Source organism: Heterodontus francisci, chromosome 1, assembly GCF_036365525.1.
Source record: "Heterodontus francisci isolate sHetFra1 chromosome 1, sHetFra1.hap1, whole genome shotgun sequence".
Classification (NCBI taxonomy): domain Eukaryota; kingdom Metazoa; phylum Chordata; class Chondrichthyes; order Heterodontiformes; family Heterodontidae; genus Heterodontus; species Heterodontus francisci.
The window spans coordinates 77,450,436-77,474,791 of NC_090371.1; the positions used below are offsets into that span (position 1 = coordinate 77,450,436).

Sequence of the window (24,356 nt, forward strand, 5' to 3'; positions counted from 1 at the left end):
GTGTTCCAAAAATGATATCCACAGCAAAACTAAAAGCTCTCAGCAAATCAGACAGGATTTGTGGAGGGTTCAAAAAATAATTTTTCAGGTGATATTTGCATGAATCTTTTTTCTGCAATATCATGTATCAACCACTGCAAGGTCTAATATTAAATTTTGAGTCAATCTGACTTTGTAACAAATTTAAAAACATGGAATAAAAACAGAAAATACTGGAAATACTCAGCAGGTCAAGCAGCATCTGTACAGAGGCAGGGAAAGGGGGAAGAAGGGAGGAAGGAACAAAATTGATAGGGTGGTAGGCAGGCGCGATTAAACGACAAAAGGGATGATGGTGAAAGGCAAATGGGACAAGCAAAGAAACAAAATATTCTTCTAGAAGATGTGTGAATGGGATTGGCATAACTATTACGAACAGGTGCTGACCGAAAAAATGGGAGCAGTGGTTATAATCTGAAATTTCTGATCTCAATCTTGAGTCCAAAAGGCTGTAAAGTGCCTAACTGAAAAATGAGATGCTGTTCATTGAGCTTCCATTGAGCTGCTTATTTTTCAAATTAGTTTTGAATAGACTCAATGCTTTTGGTGAGCATGAACATTACCTTCGCTGGTGAAAAATTCAAGAGCCACTTGTGACTTGTAGTAAGTGTCTTTGTTGTATCATTCAAATAAATAAAATCAACTATCTATAGTTCTCAAATTATGACTATCCAGAATACAGTAATTTATTTCATTATCACCCCTGCTACTGGACTCAATATCAACACCAAATTAATATCATAGCCCTGATTTTAACTCAGGGACATGTTCAGGGTGGGTGAAGCACAGATCAGGAGAAAAAACCCACAGACTCTGCATGAGGCCATTTTTACTCTTGGATTTTACTTACATTTCCCTGTAATGTCTCTCACCAGAGGGCAGTGGGTATGACTCCATAGATGGTGGGTGGGAATCGTGGGCAGCTGGCAGTTCTGGCAAGGTAAGTGAGAAGGGAGGGTTCCCGACTGGAGAAGGAGAGGGAAAGCGTGGGAGGGAGACGAGGCCCAAGGTTTTGTTGTTGGGCCAGGAGGCGCACACCTTAAGAAAGATCCCAGGAGTTAAGATGGCATGTGCAATCGTATGACACCATTGGGATACAACTTTGCCATTTAAATTTGACCCCTGCTCCTCTAGTGTGGACGTCTTTTCTGAGCCAATTTCAGGTAAATTAAGCTGGGGCGGGGGAGGGGGCGGTGAGTGCATGACCATGGTGCCAAGGTGCTTCACAGGAGTGTTATAAAGCAAAATTTGACACTAAGCCACATAAGGTGATATTAGGGCAGATGGGTAAAAAGAGGTTTAAGGAACATCTTAAAGGAAGAAAGAGAAGTAGAGAGGCAGAGAGGTTTAGGGAGGGAATTCCAGAGCTTAGGGCCTAGGCAGCTGAAGGCATGGCCACAAATGGTGGAGCAATTAAAATTGGGGAGGCCAGAATTAGAGGAGTGCAGATATTTTGGTGGGTTGTGGGGCTAGAGGAGATTACAGAGATAGGAAGGGATGAGGCCACTAATGATTTGAAAACAAGGATGAGAATATTAAAATAGAGGTGTTGCTTAAGCGGGAGCCAATGTAGGTCAGCAAGCACCGGCACGATGAGTGAATGGGGACTTGGTGTAAATAAGGACATGGGTATCAGAGTTTTGGGTGACCTTAACTTTACAGAGGGTAGAATGTGGGAAGCCATCCAGGAGTGTTTTGGAATAGTCAAGTCTGGAGATAACAAAAGGTTTCAGCAGCAGATGAACTGAGGCAGGGGAACAGTTGGGTAATGTTACAGAGGTGGAAATAGGCAGTCTGAGTGATGGCGTGAATATGTAGTCGGAAACTCATCTCAGGGTCGCATATGACACCAAGGTTGCAAACAGTCTGGTTCAACCTCAGACAGTTGCAAGGGTGAGGGATGTAGTCAGTAGTTAGGGAATGGAGTTTGGATCGAAGACAATGGCTTCAGTCTTCCCAATATTTAATTGGAGGAAATTTCTACTCATCCAGTACTGGATGTCGGATAAGCAGTCTGATAATTTAGTGACTGTGGTGAAATTGAGAGAGGTGGTGGTGAAGTAGAGCTGGGTGTCGACAGCATACATGTGAACACTGATGTATTTTTGGATGATGTCACTAAGAAGGAGCATGAAGATGAGAAAGAGGAGGGGGCCAAGGATAGATCCATGGGGGACACCAGAGGAATTGTGTGGAAGCGGGGAGAGAAGCAATTGTAGGTCATACTGTGGCTCTGATTAGATAGATAAGAATGGAACCTGGTGAGGGCGGTCCACCCAGCTGGCCGACAATGGAGAGGCGTTGAAGGAGGAGTGCGTGGTGAACTATGTCAAAGGATGCAGACATTTCAGGAAGGATGAGGAGGGAAAGTTTACCTTTGTTGCAGTCACATAAGATGTCATTTGTGACTTTGATGAACGCCGTTTCCCACCTTGGCTGGGACAGAAACCTGATAGGAGGGATTCAAACATGGAGGAAAGATGGGCATGGATTTGGGAGGCAACAACATGTTCAAGGACTTTGGATAGGAAAGGGAGGTTGGAGATAGCAAGGCTACTTGCTAGGTACTTTGCAAGGCACATTGCAAAGATGGTGGGGTCAAGGGTTGTTTTTTTGAGGAAAGGGATGATAATGGCAGATTTGAAGGAGAGAATGATAGTACCTGAAGAGAGAAAACATTATCTAATATGGGGTCCAGGAAGGGAAGTTGGGTGTTCAGCAGTTTAAGCAATCTTTGAAGAAAAGCAGGGATTTCTCCCAGTGTCCTGACCGACATTTGTCCCTTGACAAACAGCAATAGATGAACTAACTGCCATGTTTCTATAAATTGTAAGAGTGAATCTATTTCATTGGCTGTAGTCATGAAAGGGACTATATAAATGCAAGTCCTTTCTTTCTTTGACCCCACCAACACCAGTGCACTGTGGCTGCATTATGCATGACCTACAGGATGCAGTGCAACAAATTAGTAAGGTTACATTGCAGCACTTCCTTCCTGTGATCTCTATCACTAAGAGAAACTCTAGCAGTAATATCAGGGGAACACCATCATCTCCAAATTCCCTTCACACTCTGCCCAACCTCAGAGATATACCATGGTTTCTTCATTGTCACTGGGTCCAAATCCTACAATTCTCTATCTTAGTGCCATCATCACAAGGATTGTATTGTCATTCACCTTCTCAATGCAACTAGAAATGGACACAGCCTTGCCTGGCTCACTCACATCCCTGGAGTAAGTAAAAAAAATAGAATAAATCATTATTTCCATTCAAGTACTGAATCACACACCAAAGTAGTATCAAACCTCAAAGTCTCTCAGGCAGCTCTGATACCCTCAAAGCCCCTTAGCAAATAAAGTTTGCACTATCAGAGCTCATTTCCCCCTTTAAAACTTTTGAAACTCAACAGTGCAAAAAATTTTCTTTTGTATACTTTAGTTATTTTCCCTATAATGCAAATTATGGACCATTGAGTATGGCTGGATCTTAAGTCATGAGGAGTTCATGCCCCCATTATACCTATTTTGTACAGAATACATTTAGAAAAATCAGCTTTTGCAATTGTGGCAGTGCAGTGCACGTTTTTTGGGTGTAATGATATTCCCGGCATTGAAAAGCTTTTAATTGGTGTGATGGTTTACAAATTGGTGTATTACTCATATAATACTGTAATTGATGTTGCCAGCACTTGTACTTGTGACAACATTGGCCATTCTGAGACTGTCTCTGTCAATATCATGCTGCCACTCTGTGTCTGGAAAGGAAATTGTCTTCTTTCTTTAATTTGCTGAACAATTGCAGGAAACCTTTTAGAAGCTAACTGCAAGTGACATCAGTGCTGTGGTTTGCCAGAGGTAAACTCAGGGTACTTGCTATGGATCGCTACTTAATGTCCCCTGCTGGAAAGGCGCATTTGTAAATGTCAGGTCTGAATTGTACCAGGTTTCAATGTGATGGCCCCCACTGTTGAATACCCAGCTGGAGCTCACTATCAATTTTCTCATATGAATAACGGCCACTTGAATGACCAATGTCCATGGAACTGTACCACATGAAGAGGTTAGAGGAGTAGTAAAGCTAGTGAGGAAATGAAAATAACAAATTTAAAAAACACAGGAATAATTTGTTCACATTGCACCATGTGAGCCATGCAGGGAGCGGTCTATGGTGCCACCTGTCCCCAGGGAATTGATGCAGTCTGCGTTAAATACACAAGTGAATTTCTCTCCAAAAAGTATTAATAAAACAAGAATTCTCTGTAAAGCTTGCATGTGAACAAGGCAGGCTATTACTAAGAATTCTCTTGGTTCTCTGCTGTTGTTTCTCTTTTTGACTTTTTAATTGTTTGCACACATTTAAGATGAGATTAACCACACCCTTTGAAAAGTCTCACTTTCACTTGAGTACCTCAGAAGAAACTCAAAATCTTGTTTTACCAGCAGTGGCTGGTGTGATTCTAATCACAATTACTGGCAACAGCAGGCAATTCATTCATATTTGATATACAAAGTGCTTCTTTAGGGAAGGCAACAAACACCAAATCATCCTCATCCTACTTAAAAAAGAACTAGTGTACTTTAAAAAAACAGTGTGATGTAAGTGCTTCTATATTTTTTGTTAAGTATTTTTTGAGGACTCATATTTAAATTGTGGAGATGGATTCATTGGAAGGCTGAAGATTTTATAAATGCTGGACTTTGTTTTGTTGTTGACAGTCACTGAAAAGACACTGAGATGTTGTTTGAAAACAACCTTTGCTAGAAATCATGTGCTTTAAGCTCAATAAACAACAGAAATCTTGGTGACCTGAGGAAGATGTTTACAGAGGAGCCACATGTCAAGGTTTATGGAGGTCAGGAGGTTGACTTGTTGTTTGTGGTTTTGCTTCTGAGATATTGGCCTGGATTTTAAAGCCCCTCTGCCATTGGGAACGTTGGCGGGGGGCAATGAAGATCGGTGCAGTGGAGGCCCGCCACCGGCCCTGACAGCGGCAGGCTCCGTGCCAGTCTCGGCGGCGACAGCAAGACCTCGTGGCGGCCGCTCGGTGATGGGACCCCCATTTGAATATGTAAACTAATTTATATACCTGATTTAATAAGGTATCACTTCCTTAGTCGCTGCACCGATCTTCATTCGGGCAGCCAACAATGCCACGCCTTCGAATCCCCGTTCAGGGAAACGTGATGCGACACCTGTGGGGAGGAGGAAGGAGGATTTTTTTTCTCTGTGCCGGAGGTGGGGAGTGGGGTTAAAACGCTGCGGATTAGTCAGTGGGGTGATGGGAAGGGGTGAAGGGCAAAGGTGCCGAACTTTGGGGAGGGAAGGTCAAATTCTTAATAAACGAATTCCGGGGGGGAAAAGGGCAGGAATGTTTTGAAATGCCATTGGAGAGGTGGGAAAATGAATTTAATGGGAATTTAATTCATTTTTTTGGTCATTGAACTGACCTGGCCCTGTAGTTTTAAAATCACCATTAAGGAATGTAAAACCTTTAAAAATGGTGCCGGCCCCTGCGCATTGGCGCCAGACTCCGATGCCTGCGATGGCTTGCCCACGCCCTCCACATGATTGCGGGGGGCAGGCGCCATGGCCATGCAAATGAGCTGCCGCATTTGAAATCATGGTGACTTGGTGATACGTTGCCCATGCAGGCGGGGCTTCAGCAGCAGACTCTTAAAATGCAGCCCATTGTTTTGTTCAGTTGGGGTGTGAACTGTTTTGAAGACATTTGGTGTTTTGCCCGCCAAGGTAAAAGAGACTCCAGCTCATTTTGTCTGCACCTCTCTCAGAGAACCTCAGAAGGCCAGTGTGTCAGCTCCTCTTTCCTCCTGTCTTTGGAAAAACCCTGCGATTCAAGTATGTCAAGTGATGGTCGGCACAGACTCGGTGGGCCGAAGGGCCTGTTTCAGTGCTGTATCACTCTATGACTCTATGTGCTGGCTGAAACTCTTGATGCCACTTGTTTCCTGGTAAGCCTACCAGACGATTTCTTGACGTCTCCAGAACAAATTTCTTCTGTTAAGATCCCAGTGACCTGTCTCCGTATACCCAGACGCCAGACCAAAAGGGATAACTAACTTCCTTCCATATCTTCTCTTTTTTTCAAGAATTAGCAAGTATTTGGCCAAAGTATTTTTTGGGTTTTTTTTGTAACAGACCACTGCAGAGAGAATTTCTGTATTTTTTTTTGTGTGTGTGAATGTGTATGTGGGTTGAATTTATAAAGGGAACTTTCATATTTCAATCTGTGTGTTCATGCTTTGCTTCATTACTAGATAAGTCTTGTTTGATAATAAACTGATAATGTTGTTGTTATTTAAAGGTTGGTGTATTTTATTCTGGGATAAACAGTAGAGTATATGAGTATATGATTGACCGAATCGGTAACTGGGTAAACATTTTAAAAATATATGTTGTGACCTGTGGAGAAATGGGACTAGAAAAGACAGTGCACTCCTCCCACCTCAGTTGTAAGGTAAAAGTATAAAGAATTAATGAATTTGTGCCTTATTTTGTAATGATATCTTGATCTGCACGAACCAAACCCTTGAGCAGTGGAATGATCTCACCACTTTGTCAAAATAGAGCTTAAATATAAAGAAATGATGAATGCATCATTAGCAGTTGAGCTCTGATGGTGGTGGTGACGGATTGAAAGCTGGAACCCTGAACTTGTGTGCCCAATTTTGCAAAGCTTAATTTTGGGGAAGACATTACCATTATAATCTATTATTGTGCTGCTTGCTTTAAATGTTGTGTGTTGATCTTTACATGCACTTTATCATCCTATTTATAATGAGACATTATTAGGTCTTTTTAGTCTAAATATATTTTTGTCTTCTGCTACTCAGATAATTCCAATGACAAACTTATACATCCTCAGGTGTGTTTACAATGCCCATAATATCTGGGTAAGTTTGATATTATGCCCAGGCTAACGAACAGAAAACCCTTTAGTTTGACTTTAGGTACAGGCTCTATCTTATGGCTCCATAGAATCCTCCTCACATTTTTAAGTGGCAGAATGAAACAACTTTGTTTTTTAGGCATTAATTACCAGTAGATTCTTTGAACAATAATTCAAAAAATAAATAGATGTTATGTAATATGGCCAGGATTTTCCTCTTAGGGCTAAAGTTTCAGCAGAATGGGACTTCTGCCTCCACCTCCATAGGCCTGGCTCATATTCCTGGCAGAACTCATTGGTCATACATGGTAGGCTCCCAGAAGGATTCCCATAATCAAAAGGAGCCTGCCAGAAAACTCCAGCAGCACTACAGCAGGGATCGGCAGGGATCGGGGCGGCACAGTGGCGCAGTGGTTAGCACCGCAGCCTCACAGCTCCAGCGACCTGGGTTCAATTCTGGGTACTGCCTGTGTGGAGTTTGCAAGTTCTCCCTGTGACTGCGTGGGTTTCCGCCGGGTGCTCCGGTTTCCTCCCACAACCAAAGACTTGCAGGCTGATAGGTAAATTGGCCATTATAAATTGCCCTGAGTATAGGCAGGTGGTAGGGGAATATAGGGAAGGTAGGGATGTGGTAGGAATATGGGATTAGTGTAGGATTAGTATAAATGGGTGGTTGATGGTCGGCACAGACTCGGCGGGCCGAAGGGCCTGTTTCAGTGCTGTATCTCTAAATAAAAAAGAATAAAATAAATAAGAGGTAAAGGTGCAGAAGTGTCCCCAAGATCAGAACAATGGCTTCCACAGAAGGTCTCGGCCAAGACAGGCTTTCAGCAGGTAAGACTGGAGCCATTTGGATGGAGAGAAACCTGCACAGACTATATTTTCTTTTTATTCATTCATGGGATGTGGGCATCGCTGGCCAGGCCAGCATTTATTGCCCATCCCTAATTGCCCTTGAGAAGGTGGTGGTGAGCTGCCTTCTTGAACCGCTGCAGTCCATGTGAGGTAGGTACACCCACAGTGCTGTTAGGAAGGGATTTCCAAGATTTTGACTCAGTGACAGTGAAGGAACGGTGATATAGTTCCAAGTCAGGATGGTGTGTGATGTGGAGGGGAACTTGCAGGTGGTGGTGTTCCCATGCATTTGCTGCCCTTGTCCTTCTTGTTGGTAAAGGTCGTGGGTTTGGAAGGTTCTGTCTAAGGAGCCTAGGTGCGTTGCTGCAGTGCATCTTGTAGATGGTACACACTGCTGCCACTGTGCATCGGTGGTGGAGGGAGTGAATGTTTGTAGATGGGGTGCCAATCAAGCGGGCTGCTTTGTCCTGGATGATATCGAGCTTCTTGAGTATTGTTGGAGCTGCACCCATCCAGGCAATACACCATTGGATCTTTAATTTCGCCTACTAGAGCGTATTGCACCTCCAAATGGCAGTCCTAGGGAATTGGTCGTGGGTGGGGAAGCTAAAAGCAGCCACTGTTCCAATGGGCGCATGGGCAGGGTAATCCTGGTTGAGTGATGAGGCAAAAACAGGCCTCACTGCATGGATTTTCTGAGATTCTCCAGTGTGATCCTGTCTGCTTTTGAGCAGGATTGCAGAGGAGAATTAACTAAATATTAATAATAGTTGTTGGCAATGCTAACTTATAGCAACAATTTACAAAACCACTTCAGTGACTTATATGGCATGTCAGTAATTGGATGCTGTTGTAGAAACACAAATCAATATCCATTCCAATCAAGCGCATCATACCCAGAGCACCAACAAAACACAACACAGATAACTGAAGAGCAATTATATACTGGCATAAATAGATTTATTAAAATTATATTATGAAAAAGTATCATACAACGGGAACTTTTTACAACTTAAATAACACTTTAAAAACTATTATTGATAGAAAGCTTCCAAGAGTTTAACAAGTTACTTCCTTGAACAATAAAATAGGAAAAGAGCTGATATAATTCACATCAAACTATAGTAGCTTCTAATCTGCCCATGGCTGCTCTGAATAATTTCCTATACTCAATATTGCATGCTTCTATTATTGCAACACACCCTTATTGCCTAGCCTTCTAGATGATGCAAACAAATCAGTAACCTGATAGAAATTTCACATAATTATTGGTACAGCTACAGACCCACCTCCTATGATATATGATTTTTGTGCCTCACGTAAAAGGTGCACTGAAAAATCTGTCACAGGCAGACCCCACTTCCCTCTCATAAGTTCTTATTTTATGATGGAACTGTTGCAATGTATTGGAAAATAATGGTCATATTCCTCTGGAAGATAAACCACAATCGATCTTTCACATTAACTCACAGCATCTTCTTTTCACTGGCAGGAATAAATTCCCTGCATTCCCTGGAATGGAACTAAATGTACTACCGTGTATTTCCAGTTTGTTATGAACATGCATTGTAAGGTAACAGTCCAAAAGATACAATGGTAAGGAATATTCCTGGCAGCAGCAGATATCTCATTGGTAGCAGCCGAGAGCCATCTGAAAGTAACTGGTAATATCTGGGATCTTCTTTTAGGTCTCCTTTAATATCTATTTATAAAGGAAATGGAAGGTTAAGCACAGAGAAATATTTATTCAAGCCTAATCATCAAATTGGAATAAACTTGCCGTGTAACATCCTTGCTTGTCCTACGTAGTGCAGTTTTACATTTAATGTTGGGGTCCTTCTTTTTATTCTTTCATGGGATGTAGGCATTTGCTGCCCATCCCTTAACTGCCCTTAAATGCCCTACTAGGCTATTTCAGAGGGCAGTTAAGCGTCAACCACATTGCTGTGGGTCTGGAGTCACATATAAGCCAGACCAAGTTGGGACAGCAGATTTCCTTCCCTAAAGGGCATTAATGAACCAGATGGGTTTTTACAACAATTGATGATAGCTTTATGGCACCATTGCTAATACCAGCTTTCAATTCCAGATTTTTAAAATTAATTAATTGAATTTATTAAGTCGTTGAATTTAAATTCCACCAGCTGCCTTGGTTGGATTTGAACCCGTGACCCCAGCGTATTAAACTGGGCCTCTGGATTACTATTGCACCACTGTCTTCCAGGGTCCTGGGTGAGTGTAGTTCTAAACTGCAAACATGCATTATTCTCTGCAATTTATGTTTACTTTCTGTCACCACTTCACCTGAAAGCCCAATAGAGGGCAAAGACACATGATTGGTTGATAGAAAGTGTGGAATAGAATTCTCAAAGTTTTGTTATAAGTGGAAAGTAATGCCACCTGGCAAGACCTTCATCTGTCAGCGTAGACACCGTGTATTGCCTGTAATTCGCATCACACTCAATCCTCACTCTGTACTTATCCAACATCCATAAAAATACACTTCACAGTGAGGTTCACCAAACTAATCTGGACAGATTAACTTTTGCCAAATTTCCCTTCTATAGTTTAAGAGGTGCTGAAGACAATGTAGCACTCCCACTGGCACTGTGGTTGAGCAATGGCGCTGAAGGCCGCTGACCTTCTACTGGGAAATAGATGAAATCGTGGGCATGACGGAATAGTGCATTGATCACCTCTTTTATGCACCTGTGAGTCGCAGCCTGTAAGATGCCACATATGTTCCCCATTAAGACCTGGAAAGCACCACTAGGAAAAAAAAATTAGTGCAGCTGTGACCTTGAGGGCAACTGGCATTCTATTCCAGCATATTCCAGGGTATAGAATCTACAAACTAGACAGGGGAGGGGGTAAAAGAGGAGATGGCATTGCACTTATGATCAAGGGGTCAATTACTGCAGTAAGGAGGGATGATATCTTAGAAGGTTCCTCAAATGAGGCCATATGGGTAGAACTTAAAAACAAAAAGGGGGCAATCACTTGGCTGGGAGTGTACGACAGGCCTCCAAACAGTCAGGGAGAGATAGAGGAGAGATGTAGGCAAATCTCAAAGAGGTGTAAAAATAATAGGGTAATAATAGTAGGGGATTTCAACTTCCCCAATATCAACTGGGATAGTCTTAGTGCAAAAGGCTTAAAGGGGTCGGAATTCTTAAAATGCATACAGGAGAGCTTTTTGAGCCAGTACGTAGAAAGTCCAACAAGGAAAGGGGCAGTACTGGACCTAATCCTGGGGAATGAAGCCAGACAAGTGGTAGAAGTGTCAGTGGGGGAGCTTTTCGGGGATAGTGACCATAACTCTGTAAGATTTAAGGTAGTTATGGAAAAGGACAAAGATGGAACAGAAATAAAGGTACTGAATTGGAGGAAGGCCGATTTCAATATGATAAAATAGGATAAAAGCAAAATACTGCAGATGCTGGAAATCTGAAATAAAAACAAGAAATGCTAGAAATACTCAGCAGGTCTGGCAGCATCTGTGGAAAGAGAAGCAGAGTTAACGTTTCGGGTCAGTGACCCTTCTTTGGAACTCCGAAGAAGGGTCACTGATAAAATAGGATCTGGCCAAAGTGGACTGGGAGCAACTACTTGTAGGAAAGTCTACATCAGACCAGTGAGAGTCATTCAAAGAATAAATAGTGAGAGTTCACAGCCAACATGTACCCATTGTGAAGGGTAGGACCAGCAAATCCAGGGAATCCTGGATGTCAAGGGATATAGAGTAGAGGCCTGCTCAGATCGGAAAAAAGAACCCAACCGAACCACAGCGGACCCGAGCCCGACCTGGCCCGAGTCCCTCCGACTTTGCCCCGAGCCCGACCTGACCCGAACCCACCCCGACCATCCCTTTACTTACCTTCCTGACACCAAACCTCCAGGAAGCTACAGCGCATGCGCAATGCCGCCACAGTGACGTCACTCGCTCACTGCGCAGACTCAGTTTCTTCCCGGACTCCCAGCTCAGGTAAGTTTTTAAATTTTAATACTTACCAGCAGAGCACTTACCGTGCGACTCCGGCCCGACCCAACCTGACTCGACCTGGATTCGGCCAGACCCGACCCGAGCCTGAAAGCTGGATCCTGAAGATGGGCCGGACCCGATCCGAACCAGACACATGTCGTCGGGTCCCGTCGGGTTCGGGTCAGCTAGCAGGCCTCTAATATAGAGGATTGATAAGGAAAAAAAAGCAGGCTTATGGCAGATTCAGAGCGCTGAAAACAGCAGAGGCACGAGAGGAGTACAGAAAGTGTAGGGGGGTACTTAAAAAAGTAATTAGGAGAGCAAAGAGGGGACATGAAAAAACACTGGCAGGCAAGATAAAGGAAAATCCCAAGGCGTGTTATAAGTGTATTAAGGGCAAGAAGATAACCAGGGAAAGAGAAGGGCCCATTAGGGACCAAAGTGGCAATCTGTGTGTGGAGCCGGAGGACATAGGTGAGGCTTTAAATGATTACTTTTCCTCTGTGTTCACTATGGAGAAGGAAGATGTTGGTGCAGAGATCAGGGATGAAGATGTGATATACTTGAACATATTAGCATTGAAAGGGAGGAAGTATTAGCTGTTTTAGCGGGCTTAAAAGTGGATAAATCCCAGGCCCAGATGAGATGTATCCCAGGCTGCTATGTGAGGCAAGGGAGGAGATAGCAGGGGCTCTGACACAAATTTTCAAATCCTCTCTGGCCACAGAAGAGGTACCAGAGGATTGGAGGACAGCGAATGTGGTACCATTATTCAAGAAGGGTAGCAGGGATAAACCAGGTAATTACAAGCCGGTGAGTCTAACATCAGTGGTAGGGAAACTAATGGAAAAAATTCTGAGGGACAGGATTGATCTCCACTTAGAGAGGCAGGGATTAATCAGGGATAGTCAGCATGGTTTTGTTACGGGGAGATCGTGTCTAACTAACTTGATTGAATTTTTTGAGGAGGTAACTAGATGTGTAGATGAGGGTAAAGCAGTTGATGTAGTCTACATGGACTTCAGTAAGGCTTTTCATAAGGTCCCGCATGGGAGATTGGTTAAGAAAGTAAGAGCCCATGGAGTCCAGGGCAATTTGGCAAATTGGATCCAAAATTGACTTAGTGGCAGGAGGCAGAGGGTGATGGTTGGGTGTTGTTTTTGCGAGTGGAAGCCTGTGACCAGTGGTGTAGCGCAGGGATCGGTGCTAGGACGCTTGCTATTTGTCGTGTACATTAATGATTTAGACTTGAATGTAGGAGGTATGATCAGTAGGTTCGTAGATGACATGGAAATTGGTGGTGTCGTAAATAATGAGGAGGAAAGCCTTACATTGCAGGATGATATAGATGGGCTGGCAAGATGGGCGGAGCTGTGACAAATGGAATTTAATCCTGAGAAGTGTGAGGTGATGCACTTTGGGAGGACTAACAAGGCAAAGGAATATACAATGGATGGCAGGACACTAGGAAGTACAGAGGGACCTTGGTGTATTTGTCCATAGATCACAGTAGGCAACAGCGCAGGTAGATAAGGTGGTTAGGAAGGCATATGGGATACTTGCCTTCATTTGCCGAGGCATAGAATATAACAGCAGGGAGGTTATGATAGAGCTGTATAAAACGCTAATTAGGCCACAGCTGGAGTACAGTTCTGGGCACCACACTATAGGAAGGATGTGATTGCCCTGGAGAGAGTGCAGAGGGGAGTCACCAGGACGTTGCCTGGGCTGGAGCATTTCAGCTGTGAAGAGAGACTGAAAAGGCTAGGGTTGTTTTCCTTAGAGCAGAGAAGGCTGAGGGGAGACCTGATGGAGGTATACAAAGTTATGAAGGGCATTGATTGGTTAGATAGGAAGAAACTTTTTCCCTTAGTGGAGGGGTCAATAACCAGGGAGCATAGATTTAAGGTAAGGGGCAGGAGGTTTAGAGGGGATTTGAGGGAAAAAAAATTCACTCAGAGGGTTGGAATCTGGAATGCACTGCCTGAAGAGGTGGTAGAGGCAGGAACCCTCACAACATTTAAGAAGTGTTTAGATGAGCACCTGAAACGCCATAGCATATAAGGCTACGAGCCAAGTGCTGGAAAATGTGATTAGAATAGTTAGGTACTTGATGACTGGCACGGACACGATGGACACGATGGGCCGAAGGGCCTGTTTCTGTGCTGTATAATTCTATGACTCTATGGCATGGGGTTCCCACCAAAACCACATGGTTGCAGGTCCTGCTGAATGATCCCACAAATTTCAGTGGCCATCTCATGTGATATCCTCAGACATCTCTGGTATTCCCTCTCCGAATCTGAAGGTAGTTTGTCCTTGACCTGAGGATGCATTGACGCGCCAGTGCACGTCATCTATTATAACTTCTCTGGATGGCATCATTCTGAGCAGCCTCCCCCGCTTGTGCTGTCTGCTGCTGGCATTGCGGCATCAGCCACTGAGCAGCAAGAGCTCTCCGCAGTCACATCCTCTGCTCCTGTTTCCGAGGTGAAATATTGAAATAGCTGAAATATTGGGTGTATGACACCCATGTTTTTGCAGCTTTGCAACTATTGGAATGAGACAAGCATGAAACTTAAACCTTGTTTTCCCACGAAACTCTCCCATTGAAGTCATGAGCTGATAGCTTGTATGCGCCTAACATTGTACATAGCCTAAAGTCCACCCACCCAACAATGGTCTCCTCCCCCTTCAATTTACATTCCGAGAAAGACCAGGTGGTTTATAGTATCATTTGGAAACCTGATGTGGGTAACATTCGAGGCAAGTTTCCCCACCTTCCACTCTCCTCCTGCCACCTTCCAGCCTGCCCCCATCACCCTTGACCCACCTAACATTACCTTGAACCTTCCCTCTGTGACCCTTGAACCTCCCCCATTACTGTGGACTGGATTATCATTGACTTATACATGCAATCTCTCCCCACTTTGCCTGCACCCATCACATCAATATGCCCACTCTAACCCTAGATCCTCCAGTTCTCCACCTCAATGTCATTGCTGAGTCCCTTTCCCCTCCCTATGATTCCATGGAATACCCAACCCGAATTCTAGACCTACACCCCTACCGAATCCAAGTGCTCCGTGACTGTGACCGTTCCCACCGCCAGCCAGTACCCTGAGTTCGCCCCACAGGACCCTGATGTTGATGGTACTCACCCATCCCTTTAGGCCTGTCATGACCATCACAGACATTATGTGCTCCAAATACATGCCCCACACCCCCAAAAGCAGCAACAGCACCACCCAGTGCACACCCTGAATGCTAGACCATTCCCTCCCCTGCACCTCCCAGCACCTGAGACCCCACTCTTTATACCCCCAACCCCCCACGCCTTCTCCGCTATCACTGCAAAAGAATTGTTCTTGCTGGTCCTCTGCCTGGAGTCAAACATCCATTCCAATGTTGGCTTTCGTTATGCCAGAGAGTTCAAGAAAGGAAACCACTAACCTCAGACATAACTTCACAAAGCCGATTGGTGCATGCCACCTTTAAATGAACGTGAACCTGGTGCCGTAAGATTCCCCTGTGCCACTGACTTAATCTGGCAGGTAGGACATAATTTGAAATAATTATAGGTAATGAGTATTCATGCTTTGCAAATGTATGGAAAGCTGAAACCTGACATTGGACGGAGTGAACCCCGATCCGCTGCAAACACACTGCTGACTTAATCTCTAAAATGTAACCTGTCACCGGGAATGCAAAATATCACCTCCTGCCTAATTAAATCACCCTGCCCGCCATGAAAACCACTCTTGCAGACCCCATAAAATTCCCCCCAAAGGATGATAGATGTTTGGAACTCTCTTCTGAAAACAGCAATTGATGCTATATAAATTGTAAATTTTAAATGTGAAATTGATAGTTTTTTTTAATGCAAAGATATTAAGGAATATGTGGCAAAGGTGGGTATATGGAGTTGGGTTACAGATCATCCATCATCTCGCTGAATGGTGGAACAGGCTTAACAGGCTAAATGGCCTACTCTTGTTCCTATGGTCCTATCCAGAAAATAAATTTGTTGTCAGCTGTACAATACAACTAAAAGCACTGGATTTACATGATGGGGGTCAAAGCTTCATATGAGTTTAGAGCAGATTCAGTTTGAATATGCCAACTGCTGTGTCGTATAACATAAATTTAAACATCTCAAAGAGCAATGGCAGAGACCACGAAACAAGTTGCAGATTGTAAGAGAGCAGGAACATCAACTTGCTCAATCAAGCAAATGACAGCATCAAGCCAAAATTCCATAATTTACTGAAGGATGTCTGAACCAGAGAACAGAGATAGAAGATGGAGAAATAACTGGTAATATCAAGGCCAAAACAGGTCTCGCATGGCAACTCGATCCATGCAGCCTGCAATTCTATTTTGCTATTCATTGCAGCTTTGCAAAACCCAACTCTCCATTAATATCCTTATGCCCCAGGCTATCTCCTTTTAATTCTGCATCTATGGCCTTCTGTGCAGTGTATTCTGTATCTCCAACATTTTGTATGACTTAAGTTCTTGCAATTTAGATCTAATTTTAAGATTTTATGGTTTATATTTTCCAAGTGCATGCCAGCAATGTGCTGCTTGTGATTTTCTGAGTTGATAATTGATGAGAATCCTCACCATTGATACTTACTTGGAAGTGTTTGGCCTATGCTCTTTGTTCTGGATCCCTTACTAGTGGAAGGATCATCCCCTCTCTACCATGTGAATTCCTTTCATTATGTTAAACAGCTCAATCAGATTACATCTTAATCCTCCTCTCATCTCTAATGAATATAACTTGTTTACATGGTCCCTCATCATAGACAAGTCCCTTCATCCAAGGGATCTTCCTCGTGGAATTTCAATGGACTCCCTCTAAGGCCCATATTTCCTCCTGTGGTGAGGGTGCTCAAAATAGCTGACTTAATGAATAACAACTCCTGTATAATCAAAGCTGAAGCCTAAGCTTTCCAGTATCAACAGCTCTTTCACTTATTCACTGGGACCAACCAGCTTTCTAATCATATTAACCATTTATTTTTATGAAAGTGAGAAATTATTCAGAAAACTGATGGCTTGATTTTGCTATTTTCATAGGGACATGGTATTTGTTGATTATACATTGTGTATTATTAGCAATATACAGCACTACAGAGTTTATACTGAAATTTCCATAAGATCCAGGTTACAAGACATTGAAAATTTCTTACCACAGTCATCTTGAGATCCCTGAATACAGTGCAAAATCCCATAGCTGCACCTACACCAAGTACAATTTTTGGGCACCCATGCTCCCTCAGGAATATTGCCACAGTTCCTGTCAAAGGAAAAAAAAAGAGGAGACTATTCAGTATAAACTACCCACATGCAACTGTTAGATACAGATTAATGCCTACCTCTCAGTAAATATGGCATTTACCCAAAAGGTTTGATTTTTTCGAACTCCCATTTTTCTCCCCTTCTCTCCTGAAGACTCATTCCTGCCAGGGTATGATGCATATTTAGAGTAGTTTTACTGCATGAGCCTAAACTGCAATTGTCAACAAATATTATACATGAGACTTATCTTCTCCTCACTAGACAAACACATATGCCCTTTCTAACAGAACGACCCAGATAGGAGTCAGAAGCAAAAGAACGCTAGTTATTTTTTCTCCACTCTAGCCAAGGTCAGACAAGGATAATAGCAGAAAACTAAATTCTGATCAGATAAATCATTTCGAACTGGGATATTTAACACTGTTACCTTTATCCACTGGGCCAACCAATTAGGCCACTGACAAAACCTCACATTACTTTCTTAAATTTACTGAGAGGCATCTGGTAGTTTTAATGCTATAATCAATATGTATACAAGAGTGTACTTTTATAATAAAATTTGCTAATAGTGGTATGTTTATGTTTCAACTACATGGAGATTGAATGGAATAAGACCAGCAGCAGGAATCCTGTAACTTAGTAGAACTGGGGATTAAATCTAGCATCTTTCTGACTTGTATGATTCAGTACCATTCTTAAATGTTTTCACCTGGAGTATGGTGCTATGGATAACAGTTAATCACTGGTGCTTTGCTCAAGTGACCAATATTTACGTGACCTTGACACTAACTAACTTGCTGCCTTCCTGGTCTGTGTAACTCACATAAATTCATCTGTGAGTAACTGAGACGGTTGCAATTCTGAAATCCAAACAACACAATAGATCTTACCTGATGCGTTCATCATATTCACAGTTTCTCCCCAGAAAGTGTTTGGGGCAAACACAGAAACTGCCAAGTACACACGTGCCTCCATTTTGACAACAATTCCTGTCCAACCTGCTACCTGGGGAAATAGAAATAAATCATAAACCATTTGAAATATAAAATTAAGTTCATTAAATGTTGAGCCATTTACCTCAATATTTAAAGCAGAGATTCAGGTATTTTATAAAGTTAACAGAAGATATAAGATTTCTTTTAGAGCTGTTAGTGTCAGTCTGTGCATAAATATTATAAATACACATATATACAAACATACACAGATAAAGGTTTGAACCCAGTGGCTTCCCTTAATGGCTGAGTTGCCAAATGCAATGCAGAATTGAGTTGTACAGATTATAGGTGCTTTCACATTGACATTTGTTTGGTTCAGATGATGGGAGAGTTTTTATTCTTTTATGGAATGCAAGCATCGCTGGTAAGGCCAGCATTTATTGCCCATCCCTAATTGCCCTTCAGAAGGTGGTGGTGAGCTGCCTTCCTGAACTACTGCAGTCGATGTGCTGTTGGTACACCCACAGTGCTATTAGGGAGGGAGTTTCAGGATTTTTGACCCAGCGATAGTGAAGGAATGGTGATACAGATATAAGTCAGGAGGATGTGTGACTTGAAGGGTAACTTGTAGATGATGGTGTTCCCATACATCTGCTGCCCTTGTCCTTCTAGGTGGTAGAGGTCGCAGGTTTGGAAAGTGTTGTCGAAGGAGTATTGGCAAGTTGCTGAAGTGCATCTTGTATATGGTACACACTGCTACCACTGTGCGCCGGTGGTTGAGGGAGTGAATGTTTAAGGTGGTGGGTGTCAATGAAGTGGACTGTTTTGTCCTGGATGGTGACGAACTTCCTGCATGTTGTTGGAGCCACACTCATCCAGCCAAGTGGAGAGAATTCCATCACGCTCCTGACTTGTGCCTTATAGATGATGGACAGGCTTTGGGGAGTCAGGAGGTGAGTTACTCACTGCAGAATTACCAGCTTCTGATTTGGTCTTGTAGCCACAGTATTTATATGGCTGGTCCAATTCAGTTTCTGGTCAATGGTAACCCCCAGGATGTTCATGGTGGGGGATTCAGCGATGGTAATGCCAAGAGGAGAAGGTAGATTCTCTTTTGTTGGAGATGGTCATTGCCTGGCACTTGTGTGGTGCAAATGTTACTTACCCTTATCAGTCCAAGCCTGAATGTTGTCCAGGCCTTGCTGCATGTGGCTATGGACTGCTTCAGTATCTGAGGAGACTCGAATGGTACTGAACACTGCAATCATCAGCAAACATCCCATTTCTGACCTTATGATGGAGGGAAGGTCATTGATGAAACAACTGAAGATGATTTGGCCTAGGATATTACCCTGAGGAACTCCTGTAGTGATGGCCTGGGGATCAGATGATAGGCCTCCAACAACCACAATCATCTTCCTTTGTGCTAGGTATGACCCCAAGCAGTAGGCAAAAATGGGAAGAAGAAAGAATTAAAGGCTCTTTCTCTGAATGCTTGCAGCAGTCATAACACAATGGATGAATTAATAGCACAAATAGAAATAAATGAGTATGATATGATAGCCATTACAGAGACATGGTTGCAAGGTGACCAAGGCTGGGACCTGAATATTCAAGGGTATTTGACATCTCAGAAGGATAGGAGGAAAGGTAAAGGAGGTGGGTAGCTCTGCTAATAAAATGATGAGATCAGTACAGTAGTGAGAAATGATCTTGGTTCAGAAGATCAATATGTAGAATCAGTTTGGGTGCAGATAATAAACAGCAAAGGTAAGAAGTCACTGGTGGGAGTAGTTTATAGGCCCCCTAACAGTAGCTACAAAGTAGGACAGAGTATACGTCAAGAAATATTGGGAGCTCGCAAAAAGGTTACGGCAGTAATCGAGGGTGATTTTAATCTTCACATTGATTGGACAAGTCAAATATGTAAAGGTAGTTTGGAGGATCAGTTCATAGATTGTATTCAGGCCAGTTTTTTAGAACAAGGCTATTTTGGATCTGGTAATATGTAATGAGACAGGATTAATTTAATACCTCATAGTAAGGGATCCTCTAGACATGAGTGATCATAACATAATAGAATTTCACATTCAGTTTGAGGGTGAGAGGTGTGGGTCTGATACTAGTGTTGTAAATTTAAATAAAGGTAATTACAAGGGATGAAGACAGAGATGGCTAAAGTGGACTGGGAAAATAGGTTAAAAGGTAAGATGGCAGTGGAAGAAATTTAAGGAGATATTTCATAACTCTCAACAAAGATATATTTCATTGAGGAAGAAAGATTCTACCAGAAGGATGCACCATCCATGGCCAATTAAGGAAGTTAAGGGTGGTATTAAATTGAAAGAAAAGGCACACAATGCTGTGAAGATTAGTGATAGACCAGAAGATTGATAAAATTTTAGAAATTAGCAAAGGATGACTAAAAATAAGGAAGGAGAAATTGGAGGATGAGAGAAAACTAGCAAGAAATATAAAAACAGACTGTAAATATTTCTACAAATATTAAAAAATGAGAAGAGTAGCTAAAGAGAGCATTGGTCCCTTAGAGGGTGAGACTGGGGAATTAATAATAGGAAACAAGGAAATGCAGAGGCTTTGAACAAGTATTTTGTATCCATCTTCACAGTAGAAGACACAAAAAGCATCCCAAGAATAGTAGAAAATCAGGAGGCAAAAGGGAGGGGGAAGATTAAAACAATCACTATCACTAGAGAAAAAGTAATGGGAATAAAGGCTGACAAGTCCCATGGACCTGATGGCCTGCATCCGAGGGTCTTCGAGGAAGTGGCTGCAGAGATCATGGATGCATTGGTTGTAATCTTCCTAAATTCTGGAAAGGTCCCAGTGGATTGGAAAACTGCAAATGTAACACCTCTGTTCCAGAAAGGAGGGAGACAGAAAGCAAGCAACTATAGACCATTTAGCCTAACATCTGTCATTGGAAAAATGCTAGAATCCATTATTAAAGAGGTAATAACAGGACATCTAGAAAATCACAGCATAATTAAGCAGAGTCAACATGGTTTTGTGAAAGGAAAATCACTGTTGACAAATTTATTAAAGTTCTTTGAGGGTGTAGCAAGCAGGGTGGCTAAAGGAGAACCAGTAACTGAAGTGTATTTGGATTTCCAAAAGGTGCCACATAAAAAGTTACGACACAAGATAAGAACTCATAGTGTTGGGGTGATATATTAGCATGGATAGAGGATCCATTAACTAATAGAAAGCAGGATAAATGGGGAATTTTCAGGATGGCAAACTGTAACTAGTGGAGTGTCACAGGGATCAGTGCTGGGGCCTCAACTATGTACAATCTATATTAATGACTTGGATGAAGGGACCGACTATTGTAGCCAAATTTACCGATGATACAATGATAGGAAAACAAGGCATGAGCAGGATACAAAGAGTCTGCAAAGGGATATAGATAGGTTTAGTGAGTGGGCAAAAATTTGGCAGATGGAGTATAATGTGGGAAAATGTGAGGTTTTCCACTTTTGCAGGAAGATTGGAAAAGCAGAATATTACTTAAATGGAGAGAGACTGCAGAATGCTGCAGTTCATAGGGACCTGGGTGTTCTTGGACATGAATCACAAAACGTTAGCATGCAAGTCCAGCAATAATTCAGAAGGCAAATGGAATGTTGGCCTTTATTGCAAGAGGGATGGAGTATAAAAGTAGGGATGTCTTGCTACAACCATACAGGGCATTGGTGAGACCCCACCTAGAGTACTGTGTATAGTTTTGGTCACCTTATTTAAGGAGGGACATACTTGCATTGGAAGCAGTTCAGAGAAGGTTCACTAGGCTGATTCCTGGAATGATGGATTTGTCTTATGAGGAAAGGTTGAGCAAATTGGGCCTATATTCATTGGCGTTTAGAAGATTGAGAGGTGATCTTATTGCAACATAAGATTCTGAGAGGGATTGACAGGGTAGATGCTAAGAGGATGTTTCCCATCATGAGGGAAATCTAGATCTAGGGTGCACAGTTTCAAATTAAGGGGTTTCCAATTTAAGATGGAGATGAGAAATTTCTTGTCTCGGAGAGTCACTAATGTTTGGAACTCTTGTCCCCAGCAAGCACTGGAAGCTGGGTCATTGAATTTATTCAAGGCTGAGTTAGACAGATTTTTGATTGACAAGGGAATCAAGGAATTTGAGGAACAGGCACCAAAGTGGAGTTAAGACCACAATCAGAGCAGCCATGAACTTATTGAATGGCGGAGCAGACTCGATGGGTCAAATGACCTACTCCTGCTCCTATTTCTTATGTTCTTATATTACATGTGTATGTGGGTGCAAATTCAGATGACATTCCAGGCCACAATCTGATCGTGTATCTCACTAATGCTTGTGGGATCTTGCTGTGCGCAAATTGGCTGCCGCATTTCCCGACATTACAACAACCATCACACTTTAAATGTACTTCATTGGCTGCAAAGTGCTTTGGGGTGACTTTAGACCATGAAAGGCGCTATTTAAATGCACTGTTACCTCACTGGTGGGAAAATTCTGAATCAGAACAGCAACACCCGTTACCGCCTGCATCCTGGGATATATATGTACAAATTAAACTTTACAAAGTGGCAAGCTCTATGCTATGCACCCAAGTGGCACATGAAAGCAAAAAGCATCGACACTCCAAATGCAGCAAGTTTTCAAGTAGGTCCAATTAACTTCAGTAGCCCTGCACCTCCGGAATATTCGACAGTCAAATTTAAACAAGATCTCAAAACTCCCCAACAGGCGGAATCCATACATTTAAGCTTGTTTTGCCCTGTTAAAATATGTTCATTTTTTGTACATTTCTATTTAGGGATTGAAACGTAACGATGCTTTTTCCTCCGAAGATTCCCTCACGCAGCAGGTAGTCGCTGTGTTCGATGGTAATAAAACCAAGTGAGTGTGGTATGTTTACTTAGTAAAGACTGATTTGTTTGGATAAGGATTAAAAAACTGAGGAGAGATTACTGAAGATTTGATTGATATGGGGAAGGAGAGGGAAATTGAAGCTAAACTCGGGTCAAGTTTACGATTTCTGTCCAAATATTGCAGCATTGCCTTCAACCGTTTTTTTTTTCCTGTTCATACTAAACCATTTTAATAGCGGTAATAGGTGTTCGGCTGCCCTTATTTAAGAATTCCGCATGTTAGAAGCTGAGAACCAATCTCAAAATGCTGCAATTATGTACAGAACAAACACTTAATCTAGCCGGATTGTTCTCACTTACTGTCTGTTAGCCCAATGAACGGTATGATCGCTCCACCGCGTCGAGATTTTCGGTCTTCCGCCTGTTTGCTGAATTGATTAAAATGCTTCAAAGCGGATCCGTGGGTTTTTTCTGCATGTTTCTGAACAGCGGATTCTGAGTTATCTTTATGTTCACAATTTTGACCTTCACAGCCTGAAACTGGTCAAACATAAACGCTGGATATTACTGGACGCCAAAAGAAATCGACTAATCTTGATAACTCTTAGCAATTCAAGTCACTATCATTTTTATCACTTACCAGCCCCAATCCTCGCCGTTTGCAAAGTTAACAGCACTGCAGAGAAGAACCTTTTAAAACAAGGAAATCCAAATTAATACCCTAAAATTCGACACCAAAACTTTGCAGATCAGATCCCGAGCATCATGCTTTCACTAAACTTACCGCGAGGCCCTTCCAAATTGCATTTTCTTTTCTAGATGTAAGAATTCCTTCGTGCTTTGAAATCCCACAAAACTTCAAATTCACCAGCTCCGTTTTAGAGAGCAACCAGTGGGAGCTGCTGATCTCCTATCTCGGCTCTTTCTGACCATTCTTCAACTGGAGCTAAACGATCAACAATTAACAGTTAGTTCTCACCTCCTGCCTCCCTGAACTTTTCGTAAACCAATGTAATCCTGAATGCCCGCCTCCGCCTTCAAATCCGGATTTCCAGCATTTTCTGCTTTATTTCAGATTTTTCTCCATTTGAACTTTTTTCCTCCCTTTTTATCTCAATATTCAAATCAACTGTACAATTCAACCCGTTGTTCCCCACATAAACGAACACAGAAGGAACCAAATGTTGGGGAATAATATACTTCAGCAATCGAACATCCCTTAATTTCTAATAAAAAACAGTAATTCTTTTAAATTTAGATTATCTGATATCAGTTTTAGATTGTGAATTCCTCAGCACTTTAGCTGCCATCTTTCAGGTGTTGCATAACATGAGCCATAAAGAAACGATCTCGGGTAACTGGAATTGGTTAACTGCGACTGAAAGTTGACAGGTAACACATTACGGGGTGGAGGGAGGGGGGTGGGGGGAGGAAAGCCGCAAATTGCACCG

General features: G+C 42.5%; 1 protein-coding gene across 1 annotated transcript; it reads right to left on the reverse strand.

Annotated features, from left to right (window-relative positions):
• Positions 1-8,803: 8,803 nt before the first annotated feature.
• Positions 8,804-23,904, reverse strand: LOC137380571 (cryptic protein-like). The gene is made up of 6 exons (XM_068052644.1): positions 23,690-23,904; positions 23,546-23,595; positions 23,266-23,445; positions 17,983-18,097; positions 16,984-17,090; positions 8,804-9,505 (listed from the first exon to the last, which is right to left on the reverse strand). The coding sequence occupies exons 1-6, from the start codon at positions 23,710-23,712 to the stop codon at positions 9,357-9,359; spliced, it is 624 nt and encodes a 207-aa protein (XP_067908745.1). The 5' UTR covers positions 23,713-23,904; the 3' UTR covers positions 8,804-9,356.
• Positions 23,905-24,356: the final 452 nt, after the last annotated feature.

Bases quoted from the DNA above. Each gene is read 5' to 3' on its own strand.
- LOC137380571 (XM_068052644.1), bottom strand. From the start codon at position 23,712: ATGCAATTTGGAAGGGCCTCGCG. The intron at 23,596-23,689 runs GTAAGTTTAGTG...TTGTTTTAAAAG, and splicing joins CAATTTGGAAGGGCCTCGCG to GTTCTTCTCTGCAGTGCTGT. The intron at 17,091-17,982 runs GTAAGATCTATT...TTCCTTTGACAG, and splicing joins GAATATGATGAACGCATCAG to GAACTGTGGCAATATTCCTG.